General features: G+C 48.1%; 1 protein-coding gene across 1 annotated transcript in view; it reads left to right on the top strand.

The window, feature by feature from the left end:
* The window catches only part of ZC3H3 (zinc finger CCCH-type containing 3), a 216577-nt gene extending 195996 nt beyond the window's left edge, over positions 1-20581 (top strand). The window contains exons 10-13 of the mRNA XM_071738554.1: positions 2399-2574; positions 4638-4846; positions 18357-18437; positions 20332-20581. Of these exons, the coding sequence (XP_071594655.1) occupies positions 2399-2574; positions 4638-4846; positions 18357-18437; positions 20332-20363 (498 nt within the window). The 3' untranslated portion in view covers positions 20364-20581. The remainder of the gene's footprint in view (positions 1-2398; positions 2575-4637; positions 4847-18356; positions 18438-20331) is intronic.
* Positions 20582-23144: the final 2563 nt, after the last annotated feature.

The following is a 23144-nucleotide window of genomic DNA, read 5'->3' as shown; positions in this document are numbered from 1 at the left end:
ATGAGCAGTAAATGACTTCAAGGTGGTTTTGTAAGCAATAAAATGTTTGCAGAGTGCTACCATCATCACATGGATGGAGATGTGGAAGGTGGGCAAGAAACCTTCCAGCATGCAGTAGAACAGATGTGCCATGAGGTCAACTTATCTGTGTCCCTTCCCACAATCAGAAAGTTGGACTAGGTGGTCTTGAAAGGTCCCTTTTGACCCAAACTGCCCCATGAGACTGGAGTAAGATCCAAGCCTGGGTGCTGTTTAGAGATGACTTTACTTCCAGGTTGCCCGTTGGGTGCTTGCTCTTGAAGATCCCTCAACCAGAGAGAGAAAATCATAGGAATTGGAATTTTTAATGAATTTTTAGTGGAAAATAATTCTGTTTCAGTGCTTTCCCCCCCTTTCAAGCCAACATCCATCTGCCCATCTGAGTTCCCAGCCCTCCTGCTGCTCAGTGCCCTCCCCAACCTCCAGCAATGAGCTCCTCGCTCCGCTGCCGACTTCACCACTCGGCCTCGGGCAGTGGAGCTGCCAAATCTTTCTGCCCTTTTGAGGAGAAACCTCCCAGAGCTCAGTGGGGTGGCCACTTCATCCCAAAGGTCACCACGGGGAGCTGCTCCCATGCCCCTAAGTCAAATGGCATTCAAAGGGCAGGAGCTCACCTGCATCCCACATCATCGGGAAGATGGATTTTTAGAAACAGGCAAAAATGTTGAAACCCTCCCTGTGTTTCTTCTGTGGATTTGTCCTGTTTTTTCCCCCCCAAATGGTGCAAAGGAGGAGGAAAATCTTTGCTACCTTCTAGCATGGGCATCCAAGCGTGGAAGGACCCACGTGGGCTAAATCCAGGGTGTCTTTCCTGGTGGAGAAGGTGAACAGGTGGATGAATCCTGGTATTGTGGACCTGTTGCACCCAGTGGGTTGGGTTGTGTCTTGCTGTGGCTGTCATGGTGCCCTACAAGAGCTCATCAACTTGGGGCAGGAGGGGACATCCCTGATGTAAATGGCTCCTCTTGGACATTTCGGGGCTGAGCAGAACTCCAGGACCTGCTCCCACCCTCTATCCCTGGGGATACACCAGGATGAGCTCTCTGGGTTGTTGGGTGTTGTTGTCACAGTGTTGGAAAAAATTAGAGATTTGGGAGAGGCTGATCTTTCTCCAAGCCCCTGGCCAGTGGTCCCAGCCACCCAGGTAGAAGCCACACCTGAAGGTATCTCCTCTGCCCTGCCTGAATTTCTTCCTGCATTTTCTGGTGCCAAAAAGTGTCATTTCCCAGCAGAAAGCCACGTCCTGGGGAAGCTGTGGAGCACTTCTGATGTCTCCTTCCCACTACAGGGATGGCTGTGACCTCGGCTGCTGGGAGCCACCAAAAAAATGTCCTCCCTGGACAGGGGAGCATCAGCCAAGCTCATTCCCAAGCCCCAAGTAGACTGGGTTGATCTCTATCCTTGGGACACCTTCAGCAGTCCAGGCAATAGTCCAAAAATGAGCTTCCAGTGTTGGCCAAAGGTTGGACTGGATGATCTTGAAGGTCTTTTCCAACTAAAGACATTTTGTCATCCTGTGAAAATGAGTCGGAAAAGGACCATGCTCCAGTCCTTCTTTTCCCTGCTCCTTTCCACAAGGCATGTCTGGGACAGGAAAATCCTGTCTCCTCTTTGGAACTGTCTTCTCCAGCCTAGTTAAACTCTTTGGGTCCTCCCAACATCACCACCCTGGGTGCTGTTAAGACTTTGGTTATTTGGATCCTTAGAATCAGGCACTTGGAAAGTTGTGGGTGGGTGTGTAGCATCTCTTGGAAGAGACTAATATTTTTTTTTAATAATATTCCCAAGCCCCAGGTATCCTTGGGACACCTTCAGCAGTCCAGGCAATAATCCAAAAATGAGCTTCCAGTGTTGGCCAAAGGTTGGACTGGATGATCTTGAAGGCCTCTTCCAACCAAAGACATTTTGTCATCCTGTGAAAATGAGTCGGAAAAGGACCATGCTCCAGTCCTTCTTTTCCCTGCTCCTTTCCACAAGGCATGTCTGGGACAGGAAAATCCTGTCTCCTCTTTGGAACTGTCTTCTCCAGCCTAGTTAAACTCTTTGGGTCCTCCCAACACCACCACCCTGGGTGCTGTGAAGACTTTGGTTATTTGAATCCTTAAAATCAGGTGCTTAGAAAGTTGTGGGTGAGTGTGTAGCATCTCTTGGAAGAGACTAATATTTTTTTTAATGATATTTTGGCATGAAAAAGTATTTTTGATAGAGAAAGAAACACCAACATGCTCCTCTCTTCCTGTAGCCACATGTTGGTGCCACCTGAAGGAGCCAAGCTCTCAGAAACCTTTCTCCTCACTGGGCTTTTGCTGCCTTTCCCAAACCTATTCTCTTTTTTTTTTGTTGTTTTTGTCCCTCACAGTGCAAGAAGAAGCACACACTGGTTTGCCCTGACTTTGCTAAGAAAGGTGTTTGCCCCAGGGGTGCCCAGTGCAAGCTCCTGCACCCCCAGAAGAAACGTCACCCCAGAGAGACAGAAGATGGGGACTGGAAAAATCCCCCCTCCAAGTGGAGAAGGGTCAGGGAGGAGCCAGTCAGGTAGGAAAGAGTAGAAGAAACTCACTTTGGTGCTCTTCAAGTTTTCTTCCCAGCTTGCTCTGAGTATTTTCTCTTTTCAGATGTGTCTCTTTCCATGTTCTGGTTTATTTTAAGATGTCCCTGATTTGGGTCACCGTGGTTCCTTCTCAATAAAGCCACCATAGGCAGTAGGGTTGGGTTGGGTCCATGCTTGAGGGAAAGGTCTCCAGGAAGAGCTGATGGAGAGCATCTTGCTACCCAATGGGTGCCTTTGGAGTCTGGGGATCTTCACCCTCAGAAATGTGTCACCCAGAGCTTCATCACCTCCAAGTATCTCCGAGGCCTTTCTAGACCTTCCTCCTGGAAGATGGAGACTTCACCACCAAAACAGCTTATCCATAGATTTCTGGAAAACAGGAAACCATCCTCCTTTTTTTCTCTCTTTTCCTCAAATCCGTGATGGAGAGCAGAGCTGAGTGTGGCATGGAGGGGCTTGGCACTCAACTGCCTGAAGAAGCAGAGGAGGAGACAGACATGGAGATATAAAAGGTTTTGTAAAGCCTTTTGATGCTGGACTGGTTTCTTGGTTAATCCTTGGAACCTCTCTGAGATCTCTGGGCAAAGATGATGTTTTTGGGTTGGAACCTGCAGGCTGAGGGACACCTCTGATCCTCATCCCTCCAAGGAAATAAATTCACTTGAGCCTGGGACACTCTTGCCTTCTTCTGCCCTCATTCCCGAGCCCTACCTGAAAAACGACCACAAACCAAGGGAATTAAAATTTAACCCAAAAATCCTTGTTAGAAGGAGGAGAAAATCCTGGCTTGGACACTTTGGCTTCTCCATAACATGGAGGTAAAGTTGGGACCTGGGAATTGTACTGGTTTGGTCCATGCTCTTGGTCCAAGTCCTCATCCTTGTAAGGTAGCAGAGGGGGACAAGTGATCAGCTCTCTGAACTTATCCCAGGTGACAGAAGAACCTTGGAATGACACCCAGCTCCCATCCCTGGTGGGAATGAGGTATAAAATAACTTGGAGGAGGAGGGCAGGGCTGGGGCAGAGCCAAGCCCAGCAGGATGTCCCAAACCATCCCAACTCCCCACTCAGGAGCTTGGATGTTCAGCCAGGAGCTGAAGGGGAGTGCAGAACCTCCATGAGCTCCAGGGAAGCACAGAGCAGGAGAATCCAATTTGGAAACAAGAAACTTCAGAAGAATCCAAGATGTTTTTTGGGCAATGTGAACTTCATGAAGTTCAACAAGACCAAGTGCAAGGTCCTACATATAGCTCAGGGCAATCTGAAGGACAAATCCAGGTTGGGAAGAGAATGGATTGAGAGGACTTGGGGTGTTGGGTGATGAGGAGCTCAACACAAGCTGGCAACGTGTCCTGGGCTGTATTATCAGCAGGTTGATCATCAGGACAAGGAAGAGGACTGTCCTCTTCTACTTCATTCTGGTGAGAACTCAGCTGGAGTTCTGGGTCCAGTTCTGGGCTCCTCAGCTCAATAAAGATGTGGTCCTGTAAAAGCAGGTCCAGAGGAGACCATGGAGATAAATCAATGGCTGGACCATCTCTGCTGTGAAGAAAGGCTGAGAGAGTTGGGCTCCATGGAGACCTTCTTGTGGCCTTTCATTATTTAAAGGAGACCTGGAACTTGTCCTTGGACAGACTTTCACCAAGTCCTGAAGTGACAGGACTGGGGACAACTCCCTTTAAACTGAGAAAGCTTTTGGTTTCAGTATAAGGAAGGAATATTTAACCCTGAGGGTGGTGAAACACTGGCCCAGGTTGCCCAGAGAGGTGGTAGATGCCCCATCCCTGGAAAGATCCAAGGTCAGGTTGGATGGGGCTTTGAGAAACCTGATCCAGCAGAAGATTTCTTTGCCCATTAGAAAGGGGTTGGGCTAGAAGATCTTTAAATGTCCTTTCCAAAAAACATTAAATGACTAAATTGGAGATAAGGGGCAGCCTTGTGCAGCTCTGATGGGGTCACCCCATTGCACGTGATGTTGCCAAAGTTGGATCATTTTATTTTGCCCTTATTATATATATATATTTTTTTTTTTTTTTGCCTCCTGTAGGAATGATCCAGCTCAGCTCCACAGTGATGGAGAAATGCCTGGACCTTCCAACGTGGAGCAAGAGGTGAAATTTTGGAAAGAGGCACACACCTCACCAACCAGCTGCCTGCAAAAGCTCCCATCCTTCATCTCCCTCCAGTCCTTCACATCCCCTGGTGACCTGGACATCAAAGTGGAGAAGGATGAGGAGGAGTCAGAGGATGAATCAGGTAGGAAGCATTTGCTCTCTCCTCCTCCTCACACGTGCTCCAAGCTGATTCTGATTCACCAGGATTTATTCTCCTGCTGCTCTCCATGGGTTTGGGTGGGATTGGTGGTCCTTGTGAGCCACCAAAAGCTCCAACTGGGAGCTGCATCTGGGGATGAGCCCCTGGCTTTGTTCCTGAAACCACATGGTAGGGTTTTATCCCCATCTTTTATCATCAGCTTCTTCTTCTTCTTCCTGTAAATGATCTGGTGATGAATCCAATCTTGTTCCTATGGTGAACCCACAGCAGTTCCTCAGGGGGTTTCAGAGGGATGCAGTGATTGGGCCTCATTGCTGGACCTCCACAAGGATCTCTGGACCATTTCCAGACTCCTGGATCATCCATTGCACATGTTTCCTGGGGAAAAAAAAAAAAAAAAAATTAGAAAAAATCAGGGAAAAGTTGTTGAAGTGAGAAGAAACATGTTTGGTTTTCTGCAGTGTCTTGGGGTGGAGTTTAGCCACATATCTGGCTCTCCAACATTGTCCTGGGTTGGTGCTCTCCTAATTCAGCTCCCACACTGGAAAATCCCTTCATCACCAACAGCTTTAGGAGCAGGGATGGGAATTTGGTGCATTCCAAGGATGTTTCCACAGGAGCAGAGGAGATGGAGAGGGTGAGGCAGAGATTTTGCATTGCCCTGTGTGGGGTGGAAGGGTTTTTTTTAGCCAGGTGATGCTTCATTTTTTCATTTTCACCTCCTGTCCTTCACTGGAGGGATGTGCAGCCCCTCCCCAGCCCCGTCACGGAAAGGGAAACAGAAAATGCACAGAAATCAAAATATTTTGCAGCAGTAATGATGAAATCCCCACCACCAGCTCAGCTGCCACAAGATGTGGCTTGGGATGAACTGTAGAGCATCCCTCCATGGCTTGGATCCTGTGCCTCCTCCAACCAAATGTGCAGCTGGAGCCCAATCCCACTGGGAAAAGGGATAAACCCAGCGCCAAAAAGTCAGGGTTTGGGGCTTTTGTCTGGTCATCCACAAACTGAGTGCTGAGGATCTCCAAGGTTTTTTCCTGGCTCAACCACAAGGCACTTTGAGCCAGGAAGGGCTGAGATGCCTTAACACTGTAGGAAAGAAAATTCCCAGGATTAGCAACATATTCCTGAAGTCACAGCCGAATGCATACGCTGTCCAACCACAGCACGGTGGAGACAATGAGGGATTTTTTTCCAGCTGGGAAATCTCTTCTTGGTGATGTTGGGGGTGAAGCTCTCAGCTTCCCTTTTCAGGGATTTCTTTCCCCTCTGTGTCCCTCCCTCCTTCCTTCTTCTTGGCCCTGGTTCAGCTCCCTTTTGATTTTGACACCGGGGCCGGGGAAGAGTTCCCAAAGCAGCGACTTAATTGGGTTTTTCTATCTCTGTGATGAGGATGGACAAGAAAACTGTCAAAACACCTTGGTTTGTACTTGGCAGCCTGGTGTAAACCCTGTCAAGAGGGCAGAAGCACCATCATCTTGGCAGCAAGGGTGTCCTTTTATTCTTAACTCTGGTTGATGTGGTCAGGGAGGATGAATTCCAGGCGTTTGGGGTGGATGGATGAGTAGGAATCATGGAATCATAGAATCAGAATCATAAAATCATTGAATCACTGAATCATTGAATTATTGAATTATTGAATATGCTGGGTTGGAAGGGACCCATCAGGATCATGGAGTCCAACTCCTGTCCCTCTGTAGGGCACCCAAGGGATGTTGGAAGGAAGGCTGCAGGGAGCTGGTGGATGCCAGGTCGGGGTTGTCATCCCCCCCATGCTCCTTTTCCCAGGGAACATGTGGCATGAAGATGCTGGAGGAGACACAGGAAAGGGAAAGGGGGCAGAATTTGCAGCTGGCTGTAAAAATCATCTGATGATGAAGCAGTTTCCTTGCCAAAGGGATGCAGAGATCTCACCTGGTGAATCAAGGATGGGGTTTGGTGCCCGGGTTTAGGCTGTGCTTGGCACTGGGGTGTGCTTGATAATTCAGATCTCATCTCAGCAGAAACCCAAAGGGGCTCAGGGGCATGGGAGAAGCCAGAAGACATCATCATCTAAGAGGAGAAAAGGAGCCTTGGCCTTGAGGACCACCCTAAAATGAGCCATCATCCCCAAAAGGGGTAGGATGATGCTGCTAAAGAACCAAATGCTTCCTGGTGGCCAAATTATGCAGTGCTTGAGGTGCTGGGTTGAGCTGAGTGGGTGGTAAGGATGAGTCCTGGAGTAGCTCTAGGTAGTAGCTGGTGTCTGCAGTAGGGTTTGGGTTGGGGGGAGTGTCTGTGCCTTCCCTGCTGCAGCCTTTGTGCCAGGGATGATGTTGGGTTTCTGTTTGTAAAGGCTGAAGGTGACACACAAATTGGTGGGGGAGTAAATAAGAGGGACAGGTTAATACCACAGAGCAAGCTGGGTTGAGTGGTTAAGTGATCACAATTTGAGGAAAATGCCCTTTTAATCCTAAATGCAGGTGGAATGAAGCAAAACAACTCTCTGTGTGTGCAGGAGGGATGGAGTCAGGTTTGGAGATGACCTTTAAGGACCAGCCTGGGCATCAACATCAGCTGGTGGGGTCTCAATAGGGGTCTGCAGCCTCTGGCCTTGGGAAATGTAAAGAAAAAAAGGACTGGAAAGGAGTGATGTGACTCCTGCAAGAAGAAATTTGTCATTTGGGGTCAGAGGAGTAATCTGAGGGCTCTGGTGCTTTCTCAGCATCCTCCAAAACAGCCATTCATGTGGCATGTGGAGCAAAACCTCTTCCAAACAAGCATCCCAGCTAGGAAAGGTGGGTTGGTGGCATCCAATCTTTCACCTCCTCGTGTTCTCCATCCGGGAAGGGAAAGCTGAAGGGGGCAGGGGCTCTTCTACCCCTCTTGACACCCGTTCCCAGGTAATGGGCTGTTCCATATTTCACCTTCCAGTTAAATAGCCTGAGCTGGAGCCTAACTGGCCTCCCTGCACTAATTGTAAGCAAGCTCACCAATGCAAACCATTCCAATCGAGTGCTAATTTAATTAGAAAGCACCCATTTTAGTTAATTTGTTCGAGAAGATCACGGAAAAACTCCTGGCGAGAACAGATGTTCCCCTCTCCCCCGATGAACATTCAGGGGTTTGTAAATGGCTCCACTCAGCCTTGTTTAGGAGAGAAAAGAGGATTTTATAGCTGCAAACGACCCTTTCTGTAAACATTTTACAGCTCTCTGCACGTTTGAGTGACGATAAACCCCGAGCAACTCGGCGGGCTGCAAATTTGCGACCATACGGCCATCATTTTATTGTCATATTTCACGGTCGTAACGTTAATGGAAGATGCTCACTTCAGTCTTTTTTAACAGCTCCACTGAGCACGCTCAAAAGGTTTTTTGGCTTCCGAGGAATCCGTGGAGGTGCAGGGCTGGCTGGGTTTGTTTACAGCTTTGGCTTCTGGAGGGATAACTTGGGGAATGCAAATCTTCGGCTCAACCCCCTTCGCCGAGGGGTGGTGGAGTGAAAAGGGATCACAAAATCAGCCAGGTGGGAAAGGAGCTCTGGGATCATCAAATCCAAGCCTTGATCCACTCTCTCCGTGGTTCCCAGCCCATGGCACTGAGTGCCCCACTCAGTCTCTTCTTAAAAATCTCCAAGGTGTCCCTGAAATGATCTTACAGGGACACCATGAAAATTCCATGATTCTATCCCCGTAAGAGTGGTCCAGCTGGATGCAAGTGGTTCAGGGCTCTTCTTCTCTTCCAGTCCCAAACCACCAAGCATGGAGCCAGGGTTTTTTTGTTGTTGTTGTTGTTTGGTTTTTGTTTTTCCAGAATCAGCCAGGTGGGAAAGGAGCTCTGGGATCATCAAGTCCAACCCTTGAACCACTCTCCCTGTGGTTCCCAGCCCATGGCACTCAGTGCCACATCCAGGCTCTTTTGAAATATCTCCAGGGATGGAGAATCCACCCCTTCCCTGGGCAGCCCATTCCAATGTCTGATCACCCTCTCTCAAGGGGCTCCAAGAAAGCTGGGGAGGGATTTTTCAGGATGTGAGGGAGTGATAGGACATGGGGGGATGGATTCAAACCAGAGGAGGGGAGATTTAGATGGGAAATCAGGAAGAAGTTCTTCCCCATGAGGGTGCTGAGACCCTGGCACAGGTTGCCCAGAGAGGTGGTGGAAGCCCCACCATCCCTGGAAGTTTTTAAGGCCAGGCTGGATGGGGCTCTGTGGGATCTGGTGGGAGGTGTCCCTGAAATTAGATGATCTTACAGATCCCTTCCAACCATGAAAATTCCATGATTCTATCCCCATAAGAGTGGTCCAGCTGGATGCAAGTGGTTCAGGGCTCTTCTTCTCTTCCAGTCCCAAACCACCAAGCATGGAGCCAGGGGTTTTTTGTTGTTGTTGTTGTTTGGTTTTTCTTTTTCCAGAATCAGCCAGGTGGGAAAGGAGCTCTGGGATCATCAAGTCCAACCCTTGAACCACTCCCCCCGTGGTTCCCAGCCCATGGCACTCAGTGCCACATTCAGTCTCTTCTCAAAAACCTCCAGGGATGGAGAATCCACCCCCTCCCTGGGCAGCCCATTCCAATGTCTGATCACCCTCTCTGAAGGGGCTCCAAGAAAGCTGGGGAGGGATTTTTCAGGATGTGAGGGAGTGATAGGACATGGGGGGATGGATTCAAACCAGAGGAGGGGAGATTTAGATGGGAAATCAGGAAGAAGTTCTTCCCCATGAGGGTGCTGAGACCCTGGCACAGGTTGCCCAGCGAGGTGGTGGAAGCCCCACCATCCCTGGAAGTTTTTAAGGCCAGGCTGGATGGGGCTCTGTGGGATCTGGTGGGAGGTGTCCCTGAAATTAGATGATCTTACAGGTCCCTTCCAACCATGATTCTATCCCCATAAGAGTGGTCCAGCTGGATGCAAGTGGTTCAGGGCTCTTCTTCTCTTCCAGCCCCAAACCATCAAGCATGGAGCCAGGGTTTTATTTTTTTTTTGTTGTTGTTGTTGTTTGTTTTGTGTTTTTTCAGAATGACCCAGGTGGGAAAGGAGCTCTGGGATCATCAAGTCCAACCCTTGATCCACTCCCCCCGTGGTTCCCAGCCCATGGCACTGAGTGCCACGCTCAGTCTCTTCTTCAAAAATCAATAAGGTCCCATCCAACCCAACCCATGTGATGATTCCATGATCTCTGGTGCATTATCCCACCGTGACCAGGCAAGGAGAAGCCTGGGGGTGTTCAGATGGATGTCACCCACTTCCCACCAACACCTTTTCATGGAATCACACAATGGTTTGGGTTGGAAGGGACCTTAAAGTTCCTTAAGTTCCAACACCACAGAATATCCCAGAATCATTTGGGTTGGAAGGGACCTCTGAGATCATCAAGTCCAACCCTTGATCCACTCTCCTTGTGGTTCCCAGCCCATGGCACTGAGTGTCACATCCAGTCTCTTCTTAAAAACCTCCAGGGATGGAGAATCCACCCCCTCCCTGGGCAGCCCATTCCAATGCCTGATCACCCTCTCTGTAAAGAATTTTTTCCTAATATCCAACCTGACCCTCCCCTGGCAGAGCTTAAGCCCATGGCCTCTTGTCTTAAAGTTCTCTTGGCCTTAAGTTCCTTAAGTTCCTTAAGTCCCAACACCACAGAATATCACAGAATCATCACAGGGCATCCACACCTTCTCTGGACAACCTGGGCCAGGGTCTCATTATCCTTTCACTAAATAAGTTCTCTCCTCTTCATCTCCCCTCTTTCAGTTTGAAATCCTTCCTCATCATCCCAGCACTCCAGGTCCTTTTCCAAAATCCCAACTTTCCTGTAACCACTTGAGGTGCTGGAAGGTGCTCTAAGGTGTCCCTGGAGCTTTCTCTTCTCCAGGTTGAACTCCCCCAACTCTCTCAGCCTGGCTCCAGAGCACAGGGTCTCACCACCCTGACAACAAAGAATTTCTTCCTAATATCTCAATATCCCCTCCTTCAGCTTGAAACCATTCCCCCTCATTCCATCCCTCCAGGCCCTTTTTCCTCCCCAACTTTTCCTGGAGGCCCTTCAGGTACTGGAAGGTGTTCCAAGGTGTCCCTGGAGCCTTCTCTTCTCCAGGCTGGAAAACCCCAACTCTCTTACCCTGTCTTCATACCAGAGGTGCTTCAGCCCTCCCATCATCTTTGTGGCCTCCTCTGGACTCATTCCAGCAGCTCCATGCCATTCCATCAGGTTGGAATCCCAACTTTTTTATCCTCTCTGGATGCTGCTTTCCAACACCTCTTCTGGGTCATGGGTTCCTTCTTCTCAGAAGGAAAAAAATCAACCTCATTGGGTTGGTCCTCATCTTGGGGGACCTCACCAAGGGGACTCCTCCTGGTGGACCTTGATGCCTTCCATATTTCAGCTCTTCCTTCCATCCCTCCCTCCTTCCATTTTCAACCCTTTCTAAAGCCCTGATGCTTCTGGAAGACACCATCAGTCTTGGGGTACCATCAGGCTTTGGGGTGCTGCAGATAATGAGCATTATTAAAGGTTGGGAGTGGATTTCCTGGTGTCTGTGGCAGCTCTGAGAAAGTACAAAAATCAGAAACTTCAATGTTCTTTAATTTCCTTGTTGCAAAGTGGCCAATTTAGTTGGAACATCCAGTAAACCTGATGAGTGCTGTGATTTTTTTCTAACTGGGCTCTTGCTCTGACCCAGAACCCTTGTTGTCCCACAAAAGGGCTGTCAAAAATCTTTTTTTTCTGATTTATTTTCCACCTGGGCCAAGCCACCTGCACATTTCCAGCCCTCTTCCTTTATGGATTTGCAGGATCCTGCAAATTTTCAGACCTGCCAACTCTTCCCTCCTTTGCCAGGACTAAAATCTGCTGCATACATATTAATTTTTTTACCCTTTTTTCTGGGTCTTGGCCACCTGTGATGGAATTCAGGTCTGGAGACCAGAGTTTTTAGACTTTGCTCAGGATTTCTGAAGACCCCCATCTCCATCACACCACCTCCACTGGGCAGCCCTCTTGTTTCCCCTCTGGAATTATTTAGCAACCTGAAAACTGGAGATAAACCAGCCTTCCATAATGGTGAAATTCTGTCTTCTTCAGGCTAAGCTTCTGCTCACCAGTAAAGGTCAGATAATGGTGTTCACCAGATGTTTTCACGGTCAAGTCACCATGTTCCACCTCTGCCATGCCCAGTGTAGCCCCTCTCCCACCTCTGCAGCTTGTGGCTTGTTTTTTGGTTGATTTTTTTCCTTTAAAAAAAAAAGGAATCAAGGAGAAGAGTCATGGAAAGGACATCTTGGCCCAGATGTCCAGAGATGGGCACTGCCAGGACATGGTGGGGTCTCTCCCTTTAAACATCCTGCTTAGGAAGGAAGGAAACATCTGAGCATTTTTCCAGGTGGACAAAGCTTCTCCCAACATCCCAGGTGTTTCTCTCACCTGAAGGGCAGAAGGTCTGGGAGGAACAGCAGCAGGTTGAGTTTTTGGTGGTGCAGGATGTTGATTTAGGACCAAGCCAAGGGGAACCAACCCTCCAGCTGCATTTTCCATGTGAAAAATAATCTTGCAGTAAATTCTGGGTATTAGTCCTTGCTGCTGACCATTCCCTCCTGCTTTTTTCTACTCCTGGAATTTATTTAAAAAGAATAATTTTAATTTATTGAAAGAAGATATCTCCCAGCCAAAGTTTCTTCAGGAGTTGACTCAACCGAGTGCTTTTGGTAGGAAAGGAAAAACCATTTCCAGAAAAGATTCAACCCTTGGACCCCTTCAAAGCCACCAGAAAAGAGTTCAGGGATATTTTTGCTTTGGGAATGGGGGCAAAAAAGGGTCTGTTGAATTGGGAGGATTTCTCCTGGTGGTGTCAAACATCAAGGAGATGCTGGGATGCATCTCAGGGCTCTGAGACATCACATGGAAACTTTTGCATCCCCTTTGCTTTATTAATCACTTGAGTATAAACTAATCTGCTGTTTTAATTAATTTAATTAATTTAATTTTTAAATTTAATTTAATTTTCATTTAATTGCAGCCCCCACATTACCCTGCTTGTTTTTTTTTTAAAAGAATGAGAATATTTTTTATGTTTGGGGCTGTTTCACTCAAGATCCTGGGAAGGAGTGGGGTGGTTCTGGCTACCATGCTCTGCATGAGGCCCTTTCCAGAGCCAGATGGGTATTGGAGAAGATAAAAAAAAACCCAGCAGCATCCAGAAAGGGATGGAGGTCAAACATCCCATCAGGTCAGGAAGGGAAAACATCAATATAACCAGTGGTCCCTCCAGAAAACCTTTTTATAGCTGGATGGTGGATTTTGAGCTGTCTTCTCCTGCATCCCCTGGCTTTGGGGCTTGGGAATCTTTAACCCATGATGTGGGGCATCTCCAGCTGCCTCCCACCTTGTCAGCTTGGGAAGAAAAAGGAATGTTTTAAACCCTCAGTGATGGAGCAGAGTGAATGGGGAGAGGATTTGGGGTCAAGGACCAGACATGCCTCCTTTTATTCATAGAATCATCATAGGTTTTTATGAATTTTTATTCATAGAATCATCAAATGGTTTGGGTTTGGGTTTGGGAGGGACCTCAAACATCATCTTTTTTCTGACTGTGTGTGAGGAATGAGGGAATTAGGGAACTGAGGGAATGCCAACACCAAAACCTACCCTGACCACGAGTCTTCCAAATCCAATTTATTCCCCAGTCATAAAATCATGGAATCATTGAATGGTTTGGGTTGGAAGGGACCTTTAAAGGACATCCAGTTCCAACCCCCTGCCATGGGCAGGGACACCTCCCACCAGTCCAGGATGCTCCAAGCCCCATCCAACCTGGATTTGAACACTTCCAGGGATGGGGCAGCCACAGCTTCTCTGGGCATCCAGGGCCAGGGTCTCACCACTCACAGGAAAGAATTTCATCCTCAGATCTCATCTCACTCTCCCCTCTTTCAGCTTGAAACTGTTTCCCCTTTTTCTATCACCCCAGGCCCTTTTCAGAAATCCCTCCCCCATTTTTTCTGGAGCTTCTTCAGGGCTCTAAGGTCTCCCTGAAGCCTTCTCCAACAACCCCAACTCTCTCCATCCCTCTGGATCATCTTCGTAGCCTCCTCCTGACTCACTCCATGTCCTTCTTATTTTGGGGAGCCCAGAAATGGACCCAGGATTGGAGTTGAGGAGAATCCCCTCCCTTTTCCTGCTGGTTGTGCTGCTTTTGGTTCAGCCCAGGACACAGTTGGTTGCCAACACGAAGTCCCCACCTTGAAATCCTTTCAAACCCCTCTTCTATCAGCTGCTGGATGAAACAAATTTTGTTTTAACTTCCCCATCGGGTGCAGCTGGAGCCACTCAGCTTGGTGGCATCTGGGGGAAGTCCAGGTTTTATTGAAAAATATAATGGTGCCTCCTGAAGTGTGATTTACTGCCCTGTCCACTCCTAGGACTTGATAATACATTTCTATTAGATTTCTTTCTTTTCCCTCCCTTCTCCTGGCAAAGAGCATCAAGTTTCTCCACCTGCCTGACACTTCCTTAGGTTTAGGCAAAATAAATTGTTGATTTTCATCAGGAGGAAGAGCTCTGGATGTCCTAATTCTCCAGGTGAGGCTGACAAGCTCAGCAAAAGCCACCCCGGTTTCGCTGGAGAGCTCATGATCCAACCCCAGGTCTTCTCTTGGGAAGCAGCTCAATCATCATAATGAAAAAAGGGGTTTCTTAGCCCAGCTTTCACTAACTAGAAATGATAGACCTGGTTCCTGGAAGATGGATTGTGCAGCTGATGAAAGGCAGAGAAGAAAAAGGAGGAGGGGAAGAAGCTGGGAGCAGGGGGGGGGGAAGGTGGAAAGAGAGTGAAGGCAGATGAGATGCAACCCAAGATTGATCACACCACTTGCAGGGTCTCCCATGCACAAAAAAGTGGAAAATATGTTTTTGTTTGCTGGGGTGGGTTAAGTGACACCCCCCCAACTCCCCTTTTTCTCCAAGTTCTCCACTTTTAGGGGTGGAATGTTTACCACAGGAGAAGCTTCCACTGCTCCATCCTTTCCAGGAGTAATATCAGGATGGAGAGGTGGCCCCAGGCCAACCTCCTCAAGTTCAACAAGAGCAAGAGCAAGGTCCTGCATCTGGGTTGAGGCAATCCCAAACACTGATAGAGGTTGGGCAGATGTGTGAGAAGATGAGAACCAAGCAGTGGATGCTCTCAGAGGACCCCTCTGAACCCTTGTGAACAGAAGAAGACACAGATGGATAGAACATGGGGTTTTTTTAGACCCCTTAAACAACCTTAAAGCTCCATTTGGTGAATGCCAGGAGAATATTTGAGAAAACTGCTGCTTGTTGGTCAATACCAGTGACATAAAGCCACAGATATTTATAACCCAGCACCAACAGAGGATGGGCAGTGAGGGGCTTGAGAGAAGGAGGAAAAGGACTTTTGGGTGCTGGTGGAGGAGAAGTTCAACAGGAGCCACCAGGGTACACCTGGAGCCCAGAAAGCCAACAGTGTCCTTGGCTGCATCAAGAGAAGAGTGGCCAGCAGGTCAAGGGAGGGGATTCTCCCCCTCTGCTCTTGTGAGACCCCTCCTGGAGTTCTGCATCAAGTTCTGGAGTCCTTCTTACAAAAAAAGATATGGATGTGCTGGAGGGTGTCCAGAGAAGATCCACGAGGATGCTCAGAGGGCTGGAGCACCTCTCCTGTGAGGACAGACTGAGAGAGTTGGGGTTATTCAGTCTGGAGAGGAGAAGGATCCAAGGAGACCTTATTGGAGCCTTCCAGGATCTGAAGGGGCTCCAGGAAAGCTGGGGAGGGATTTTTTAGGATGTCAGGGAGTGATAGGACATGGGGGAATGGATTCAAACTCCAATTTAGATTGGAAGTTAGGAAGAAGTTCTTCACCTTGAGGGTGGTGAGACACTGGCACAGGTTGCCCAGAGAGGTGGTGGAAGCCCCAGCCATCCCTGGAAGTTTTTAAGGCCAGGCTGGCCAGTTTTTAAGTTTTGAGGCTTAAAAACTGGAAGTTTTTAAGGCTCAGGGGCTCTGTGGGATCTGGTGGGAGGTGTCCTTGCCCATGGCAGGGGGTTGGAATGAGATGATCTTACAGGTCCCTCCCAACTCTGAAAATTCTATGATTCTGTCTCCTTCCATCCAAGGTGAGAACCTGGACTGGTTTAATCTTTTTACATCAACCTGGTTCATGCTTGGACTCGATGATCTTAAAAAAATTTTTCCAAACAAAAGGATTCTATGATTTTGATTTAATTTTCTTCTTCTCCTCCTTAATTTTTGGAGGCACATGTTTGAAATCAAGCGTGGATGCTCTGAAAGCATCTCAGCTCCTTACCAAAGTCAAGAAGGTAATGATGATCAATTTAAAAAGAGCTTCCTTTTTTTTTTTTTTTCCCCAAAAAAGAAGAAATCTATATTTCTACTCTTGCAATCCTGTTTCCTCTGAAATGCAAGGCTCAGATATTAGCTAATGAAGTTTCCTCAAGGGAAACTGAGTCATTTCCAGTTGGACCAAGGCCACCATCACTGGTGGGGCAGGAATGGGGAGATGCTGATTTTGACCCCTTGGTGTTGCTGGACCCTGATTTGGATATCCCAGGCTGGAAAACTCATTTGGCTCAATAAAAAAGGGATATTTGGGGTCAACTGGAGAATTCAGGTGGTCAGAGGCGACGTGGGGTACCATGGGCATCAGCTCTTCCCCTAAAGCTGAATTTGGCTGCATCACTTGGTGACTAATAGCCCAGTCTCTTGTGGCTGCTGTGCAGCCCTCTGATGTATGGGTGTTATATTAAGGGTGGAAAGGTGCTAAATGAGCTCTCTTTATTTTACATAAATTAACTCTAAAGTGATGTGTCACTGCCAGGCTGGCTCAGACTCTGAGCAAGTTTGTTTACCCAAGTTGAAAAAGAAAGGAGAACTCATGGTGGCTCCTTGTTGTCAGATGTTGCTTGAGGTCCTCCTACCTCCTCTAGCCCAAAACTTTCTCCTTTGGGCTTTCAAGGCTCCTTGAAGGTGCCCAAATTACCACCTCTACGTTGGGCATCATCCTTGGGATGGTGGATGTCTCAGTGCTGGCTTTTTGCAGAAATGGGGGCAAGTTGTGTGCTGATCATCCAGAATTAGATCTAAAGAAGAGGTTTTTTTTTTATTCTGAGGGTGGTGAGACTCTGGCCTGGGTTGCCCCAAGAGGTGGTAGATGCCTCATCCCTGGAAATCTTCAAGGTCTCGTTGGATTGGGCTCTGAGCAACCTGATCTGGTTGAAGAGGTCCTTGCTTGGTGATCTTTGAAGATCCCTTCCAACACAAACCATTTGATGATTCTAACATCTATATTTAGATATATCTATATCTATCCATATAAACAATAAGTAAATATTTAGATATCTACATCTAACATCTAAATTTTGGGCTGGATTTTCTCCAGTTCATCCATGATCTTCTCCACCTCCTGTAATCCCAAGTGAGAGGGGACTTCTCCTCCTAAATCTCATAGCTCAGTAAGCTAAAGGTCCATTTTTCCAGGAAATCTCCTTCTTTTCCCCATCCCTGTTCATCTCAGGGTCTTCTCCTCACCCAAGGGGTCACCATGTCCCTTCCCACCCCTCAATCTGGGAAGGAAAACCCTCCAGCCACCTCTTCACCTCCTTCTGGGAAGGAAAGTAGGAGAAACTATGCAGGAAAACATATCCAGGGTTGTAGTTGAAACAGAGGAGGACTTCACATTGTCCACCCTGGTCCCATGGGATGTTCTTGGCCTTGTCCTGCAAAGATTTGACCTTCCAGAGGCATTTCATGGAGTTTTGGATTCACATGAGAATCTGGGGAAGGCACAAAAAGCAGAAATCATCATCCAGAGCATCTTGAGAAGATTCTGGGGGATTCTCCAAGCTTTCCACCAGCACAGCCAGAGAGCATCAAGCATGAGTTGCCAGAGCTCTGCCCATCCCTGGAGCAGGGCATGATGCTCACTCTGAGCTTCACTTGAAAGGTTTAACTGCTTTTTATTTCCTTTTTCACCCATAATGGGGATTTTGGGGCCATCCTGGGATGGGACCTCCAAACACCTCCCATCCTGTGCCTTTTGTGGGAAGCTCAGGGATTTAGGGAATCAGCCATCTCCACCTTGGCTGCAGAGAAGAGGAGGAAAAGCTTCAGGCTCACAGGGTGACAGATCCCCAACTCCAGAGGAACCAACTCTCCACCAAAAAAAAGCTGGAGAAAAGACCAGGGGGGGACTCATGTCCACACCAACAGGGTGATGGGGAGCCCTGACCATTGCTGGGGGCTTCAGGCTGAGAGGCAGAGGATGCAATTAGGTGGGCTCATTTCTTTTTCTCTGCTTGCTGACTAATTAATCCTTCTTGTTGGTGGCACCATGTCCTTGGGGGCAGCATTTAAAGCACAAAGCAGGAGCAGCAGAGAACCAGGGGCTGCTCCACCTGCATCCCAAGGGATTTTCGTAGTGGCCTGACACAACCTTGATGACTTTCTCTTCTTTTTTTTTTTTTTAAATATTTTCCACTCCCAGGCAGTGCCAAACGGATGAGGACTTTGCCACCAGCATCCTCACGGGACCCCAAAAACTCCCAGCTGGAGGAGGGCAGCAGAGGTGAGGCCAGTGGGTGCAGATGGGGGGGGGGTGTGGGGCAGAGACCACCTCCATCCCCCTGCCTTCCCATTTTTTTAAGGGCATGGAATGATAGGACAAGAGGAAGTGGCTTTAAACTGGAAGAAGGGAGATTTAGAGAAGACATTGGGAAGAAATTCCTCACTATGAGGGTGCTGAGGCCCTGGCCCAGGTTGCCCCCAGAAGCTGTGGTTGCCCCATCCCTGGAAGTGTTGAAGGTTGGATGGGGCTTGGAGCAACCTGGGCTGTGGGAGGTGTCCCTGCCCGTGGCAGGGGGGTTGGAATTAGATGATCTCTAAGGTCCCATCCAACCCAACCCATGTGATGATTCCATGATCTCTGGTGCATTATCCCACCATGACCAGGCAAGGAGAAGCCTGGGGGTGTTCAGATGGATGTCACCCACTTCCCACCAACACCTTTTCATGGAATCACACAATGGTTTGGGTTGGAAGGGACCTTAAAGTTCCTTAAGTTCCAACACCACAGAATCCCAGAATGATTTGGGTTGGAAAGGAGCTCTGGGATCATCAAATCCAACCCTTGATCCACTCCCCCCGTGGTTCCCAGCCCATGGCACTGAGTGCCACATCCAGTCTTTTCTTAAAAATCTCTAAGGTCCCATCCAACCCAACCCATGTGATGATTCCATGATCTCTGGTGCATTATCCCACCATGACCAGGAAAGGAGAAGCCTGGGGGTGTTCAGATGGATGTCACCCACTTCCCACCAACACCTTTTCATGGAATCACACAATGGTTTGGAATCACACAATGGTTCAAACCTCCTCACAAGCATGTTCTGCTGTTATTATCCAGGGGTCATGGAACTATGGTTAAGAAGAGCAGAGGGAACTCCTGTGGGAAGCTCAGCAGGCCCCTGGCCAGTACTGTGTTTGTCTGATGTGGTGGCAGCTGGAAATACCCATCTCCTTTTACTGAGTTGTACAGTCTGTGAAGCTGTGAGAAGTAGGAGCTGTACCAAGTGTGGTCAAACTGCTGGATCAGAGCATCCCTGAGCTGGTGTAGCAGAGGCTTGTGTAGCAGCACCAAGCTCAGGGCTGATCACCTGCCTTCCCACAGCCCTGCCTGCACCCAGCTCCCTCAAATTCAGGCAGGAATGTGTTCATGCTGGGCTTTGCTCAGGTTTCCTAAGATCTGGTTTGTTTTCCTGCTCTGACCTGGGCTTGCCTCAAGCTTCATGACTACAGCAAAGCCAGGTGCTCAGTGCTGATGGCACTCTTGGCTCTGAATGGTGATGATTCCATGATCTCTGGTGCATTATCCCACCATGACCAGGCAAGGAGAAGCCTGGGGGTGTTCAGATGGATGTCACCCACTTCCCACCAACACCTTTTCATGGAATCACACAATGGTTTGGGTTGGAAGGGGACTTAAAGTTCCTTAAGTTCCAACACCACAGAATATCCCAGAATCATTTGGGTTGGAAGGGACCTCTGAGATCATCAAGTCCAACCCTTGATCCACTCCCCCCATGGTTCCCAGCCCATGGCACTGAGTGCCACGTTCAGTCTCTTCTTAAAAACCTCCAGGGATGGAGAATCCACCCCCTCCCTGGGCAGGAAATAATTTTTTCCTAATCTGCAACCTGACCCTCCCCTGGCAGAGCTTAAGCCCATGGCCTCTTGTCTTGCTGAGAGTTGCCTGGGAAAAGAGCCCAACCCCCCCCTGGCTCCAACCTCCTTTCAGGGAGTTGGAGAGAGTGATGAGGTCTCCCCTGAGCCTCCTCTTCTCCAGACTAGAGGAATTCTCCAGAATTAAGGGTTCTCCAGACCTTTGCCATGCCCACAGACCCCTTCCATTAGTCCAACCCCATCCAACTTGGCCTCCAACATTTTTTCTTTCCTCCTTCCAGGCAAACAGCTGCAGATCAAGCCCCGACTGTGAGCAAGACCCAACCCAAGCAGCTCAGGAACCTCAGAGCCAGGCATGACCTGGCACCTACCTCAGGACACCCCCCCTTGCTGACCTTGTTGTTTTTTTTTCTGGGACATCATTTTGGCAAGAAGCTGGGTGACAGCCTGGGGAAGGGCCACCAATTCCTGCAAGGAAGTGGCTTTGTTTGAAATGTTTTCCTTTGCCAATAAATTGTCTTTTCAACCATAGTTTTTGAAGGCAAGCTTCACCAGCAGGCTTCTGGGATGCTTTTGGGGCTGGGAAGAGATTCCTGTGTCTATTGGTGCTGCTGTCCCAAACACAAGGTGACACGAGGAGCTTGATGTTCTTCATCCAGGTCAGACAATATATTGGGGACAAGCATGGCCACTGGTCACAAGTCACCATACTGGGATGTAATGGGATGTAAAACCCCTCAGTGTGGCTCAACCCCAACCTCCCCAGACCCAGAGTCCACCTTGCATCCATCTTAATTCAGCTTTTTGGTTTGGGGAGGAGGTTTCTTGGTGTGGAGCCATGTGCTGAGAGCATCCTTAGTGGGAATATGTCTTGGGAGCAGCATGAAGCTCACACCAAACATTCCAGCACCATCTTGGGTTTTCCCACCATTGGTTGCACCCTGACCCCCACCTCTCCCCAGCCCAGCAGGGGGTTGTTGTCCTTTGGGACACCCAAACCAGAAATTCCAGAGTGGGGTTTTTTATTGGGGGGGGGTTCCATATCCAGGCCAGGAAGCAAAACACATTGAGAAGGTTGTGCTGGAATGTTTTCCTCCCCTGATGGAATTCCTGGGACAGCTGCAGCATCTCCCCTTTGTCAAGACAGAATTTCTGGGGACTCAGCACCCAAGGGTGCTTGGTTTTGGGATGGAGAATGGAACCTCCATGATGCTGTGGGCTTGGGTGACCCCTCACAAGGGTCTGGGGGTTTCATCACCACAAGAGTGATGTGGGACCCCCTTGGGAGGGTTCCCCATCCTTGGGTGAGCACCCATGGGTGCATGAACCCACCCCATGGTGGGGGAAATCTTGCTGTCACCCCCCCTGGACACCCCCACTCCTGGTTCATGGTGGGGGATTTATCACCTGGCTCGGGTGGCATGAGGTGCCACCAAAGCTGGGACATCCTAAATGCCTGTCACCTCCCTACCTGCTGCCAGGAGGTGTTTTGGGGCCACTTGGAGACCAGTTTGGGGTGGCCAGATCCCCAGCATCCACCCCAGCCATGCCAGGGACCAGCAGGTCCCTTCCCCCCTCTGGGGCAGCACCCACAGCAGCGATTTGGTTTTTTAGGAAAATTTTTGTTGTTTCTGTTAAATATTCAGTGTCTTTTATTAAACTCTGTGTTTTGATATGTAAATAAAAGAGGTTCTTCCCTGGGAAGCCTGGTCAGAGCGTGGCTTTGCTCTTTTTTTTTTTCTTTTTTTTTCAGTGATAACAACACCAACATCTCCTTGAGGAGCTGCTGATGCCACCAAAGGGGTGGGAGAGTCCCCGTTGCTCCCCAAACCCCAATTCTTTGGAAGTTTTGAATTATTAGGACTTTCCCCACTTGCCCTAAAAGTGACATTTTCATAGAATCATAGAATTCTTTCCCTAGAATCATGGAAAGGACATGGATCTTTGCCAAAGCAGGATCACCCCCACACAGGGACTCATGGAAGTGAATTTGGGAAATCTCCAGAGAAGGAGACCACAACCTCTGGGCATCCTGGTCCTTTCCTCACAGGAAAGAAGTTTCTCCTCATTTTGAGGTGTAATTTCCAATTTCCTAATTTAAACCCCACCAGGGCTGAGTAGAGGGGGGAGAATGAGCTCCTTCAACCTCCTGTCTACAACTACTTTAGGGGAGGTTGTAAAGAGGTGAGGATCAGTCTGGGCAATGAAGTTACAAGGGGTAAAGGGGCTCAAGTTGCTCCAGGAGAGGTTTAGATGGGATGTTAGGAAGAATTTCTTCCCTGAAAAGTTTACCAGACATGGGAACAGACAGCCCAGGGCAGTGGTGGAGTCACCAAGCCTGAAGGTATTAAAGATTTTGGGATGTGGGTTAGTTAAGGACATGTCAGTCTTGGATTAATGGGATGAACTCACCTTAAAGGGCTTTTCCAACCAAGGAGTTTCTGTGGTTTCCTTAAAAAAATAAAATAAAATAAAATAAATAAAATAAAATAAAATAATAAAATAAAATAAAATAAAATAAAATAAAATAAAATAAAATAAAATAAAATAAAATAAAATAAAATAAAATATAATATAAAATAAAATAAAATAAAATATAAAATAAAATAAAATAAATAAAATAAAATAATAAAATAAATAAAATAAAATAATAAAATAAAATAAAATAAAATAAATAAAATAAAATAAAATAAAATAAAATAAAATAAAATAAAATAAAATAAAATAAAATAAAATAAAATAAAATAAAACAGCAACCAACCAAAAGCCCCAAACCTAAACTCACCAAAAACTGCCCCAATGATGCTTTGAATCCCATGCACCCCACGTGCCAGTATAGGTGCCTGACCTGCTGGAAATCCCTGGAAAAAGGGCTCTGTGGGAAAAAAACTCTGTGGAAAAAGCCCTGGGAGGAGTCCTGGTGGACAAGAGGATGAGCATGGGCTAGTGATGTGCCCTTGTGGGCAACGAGGCCAATGGGCACCTGGGGGGCATCAAGGATGGTGGGGCCAGCAGGTTGAGGGAGGTTCTGCTCCTTCTCTATCCTGGTGAGGCCACATCTGGAGAACTGTGTCCAGGTCTGGGCTTCCCAGTT

The sequence above is a fragment of the Heliangelus exortis genome, chromosome 2 (genome assembly GCF_036169615.1).
Source record: "Heliangelus exortis chromosome 2, bHelExo1.hap1, whole genome shotgun sequence".
Taxonomy (NCBI): domain Eukaryota; kingdom Metazoa; phylum Chordata; class Aves; order Apodiformes; family Trochilidae; genus Heliangelus; species Heliangelus exortis.
This window is presented reverse-complemented; position numbering and strand designations above follow the sequence as displayed.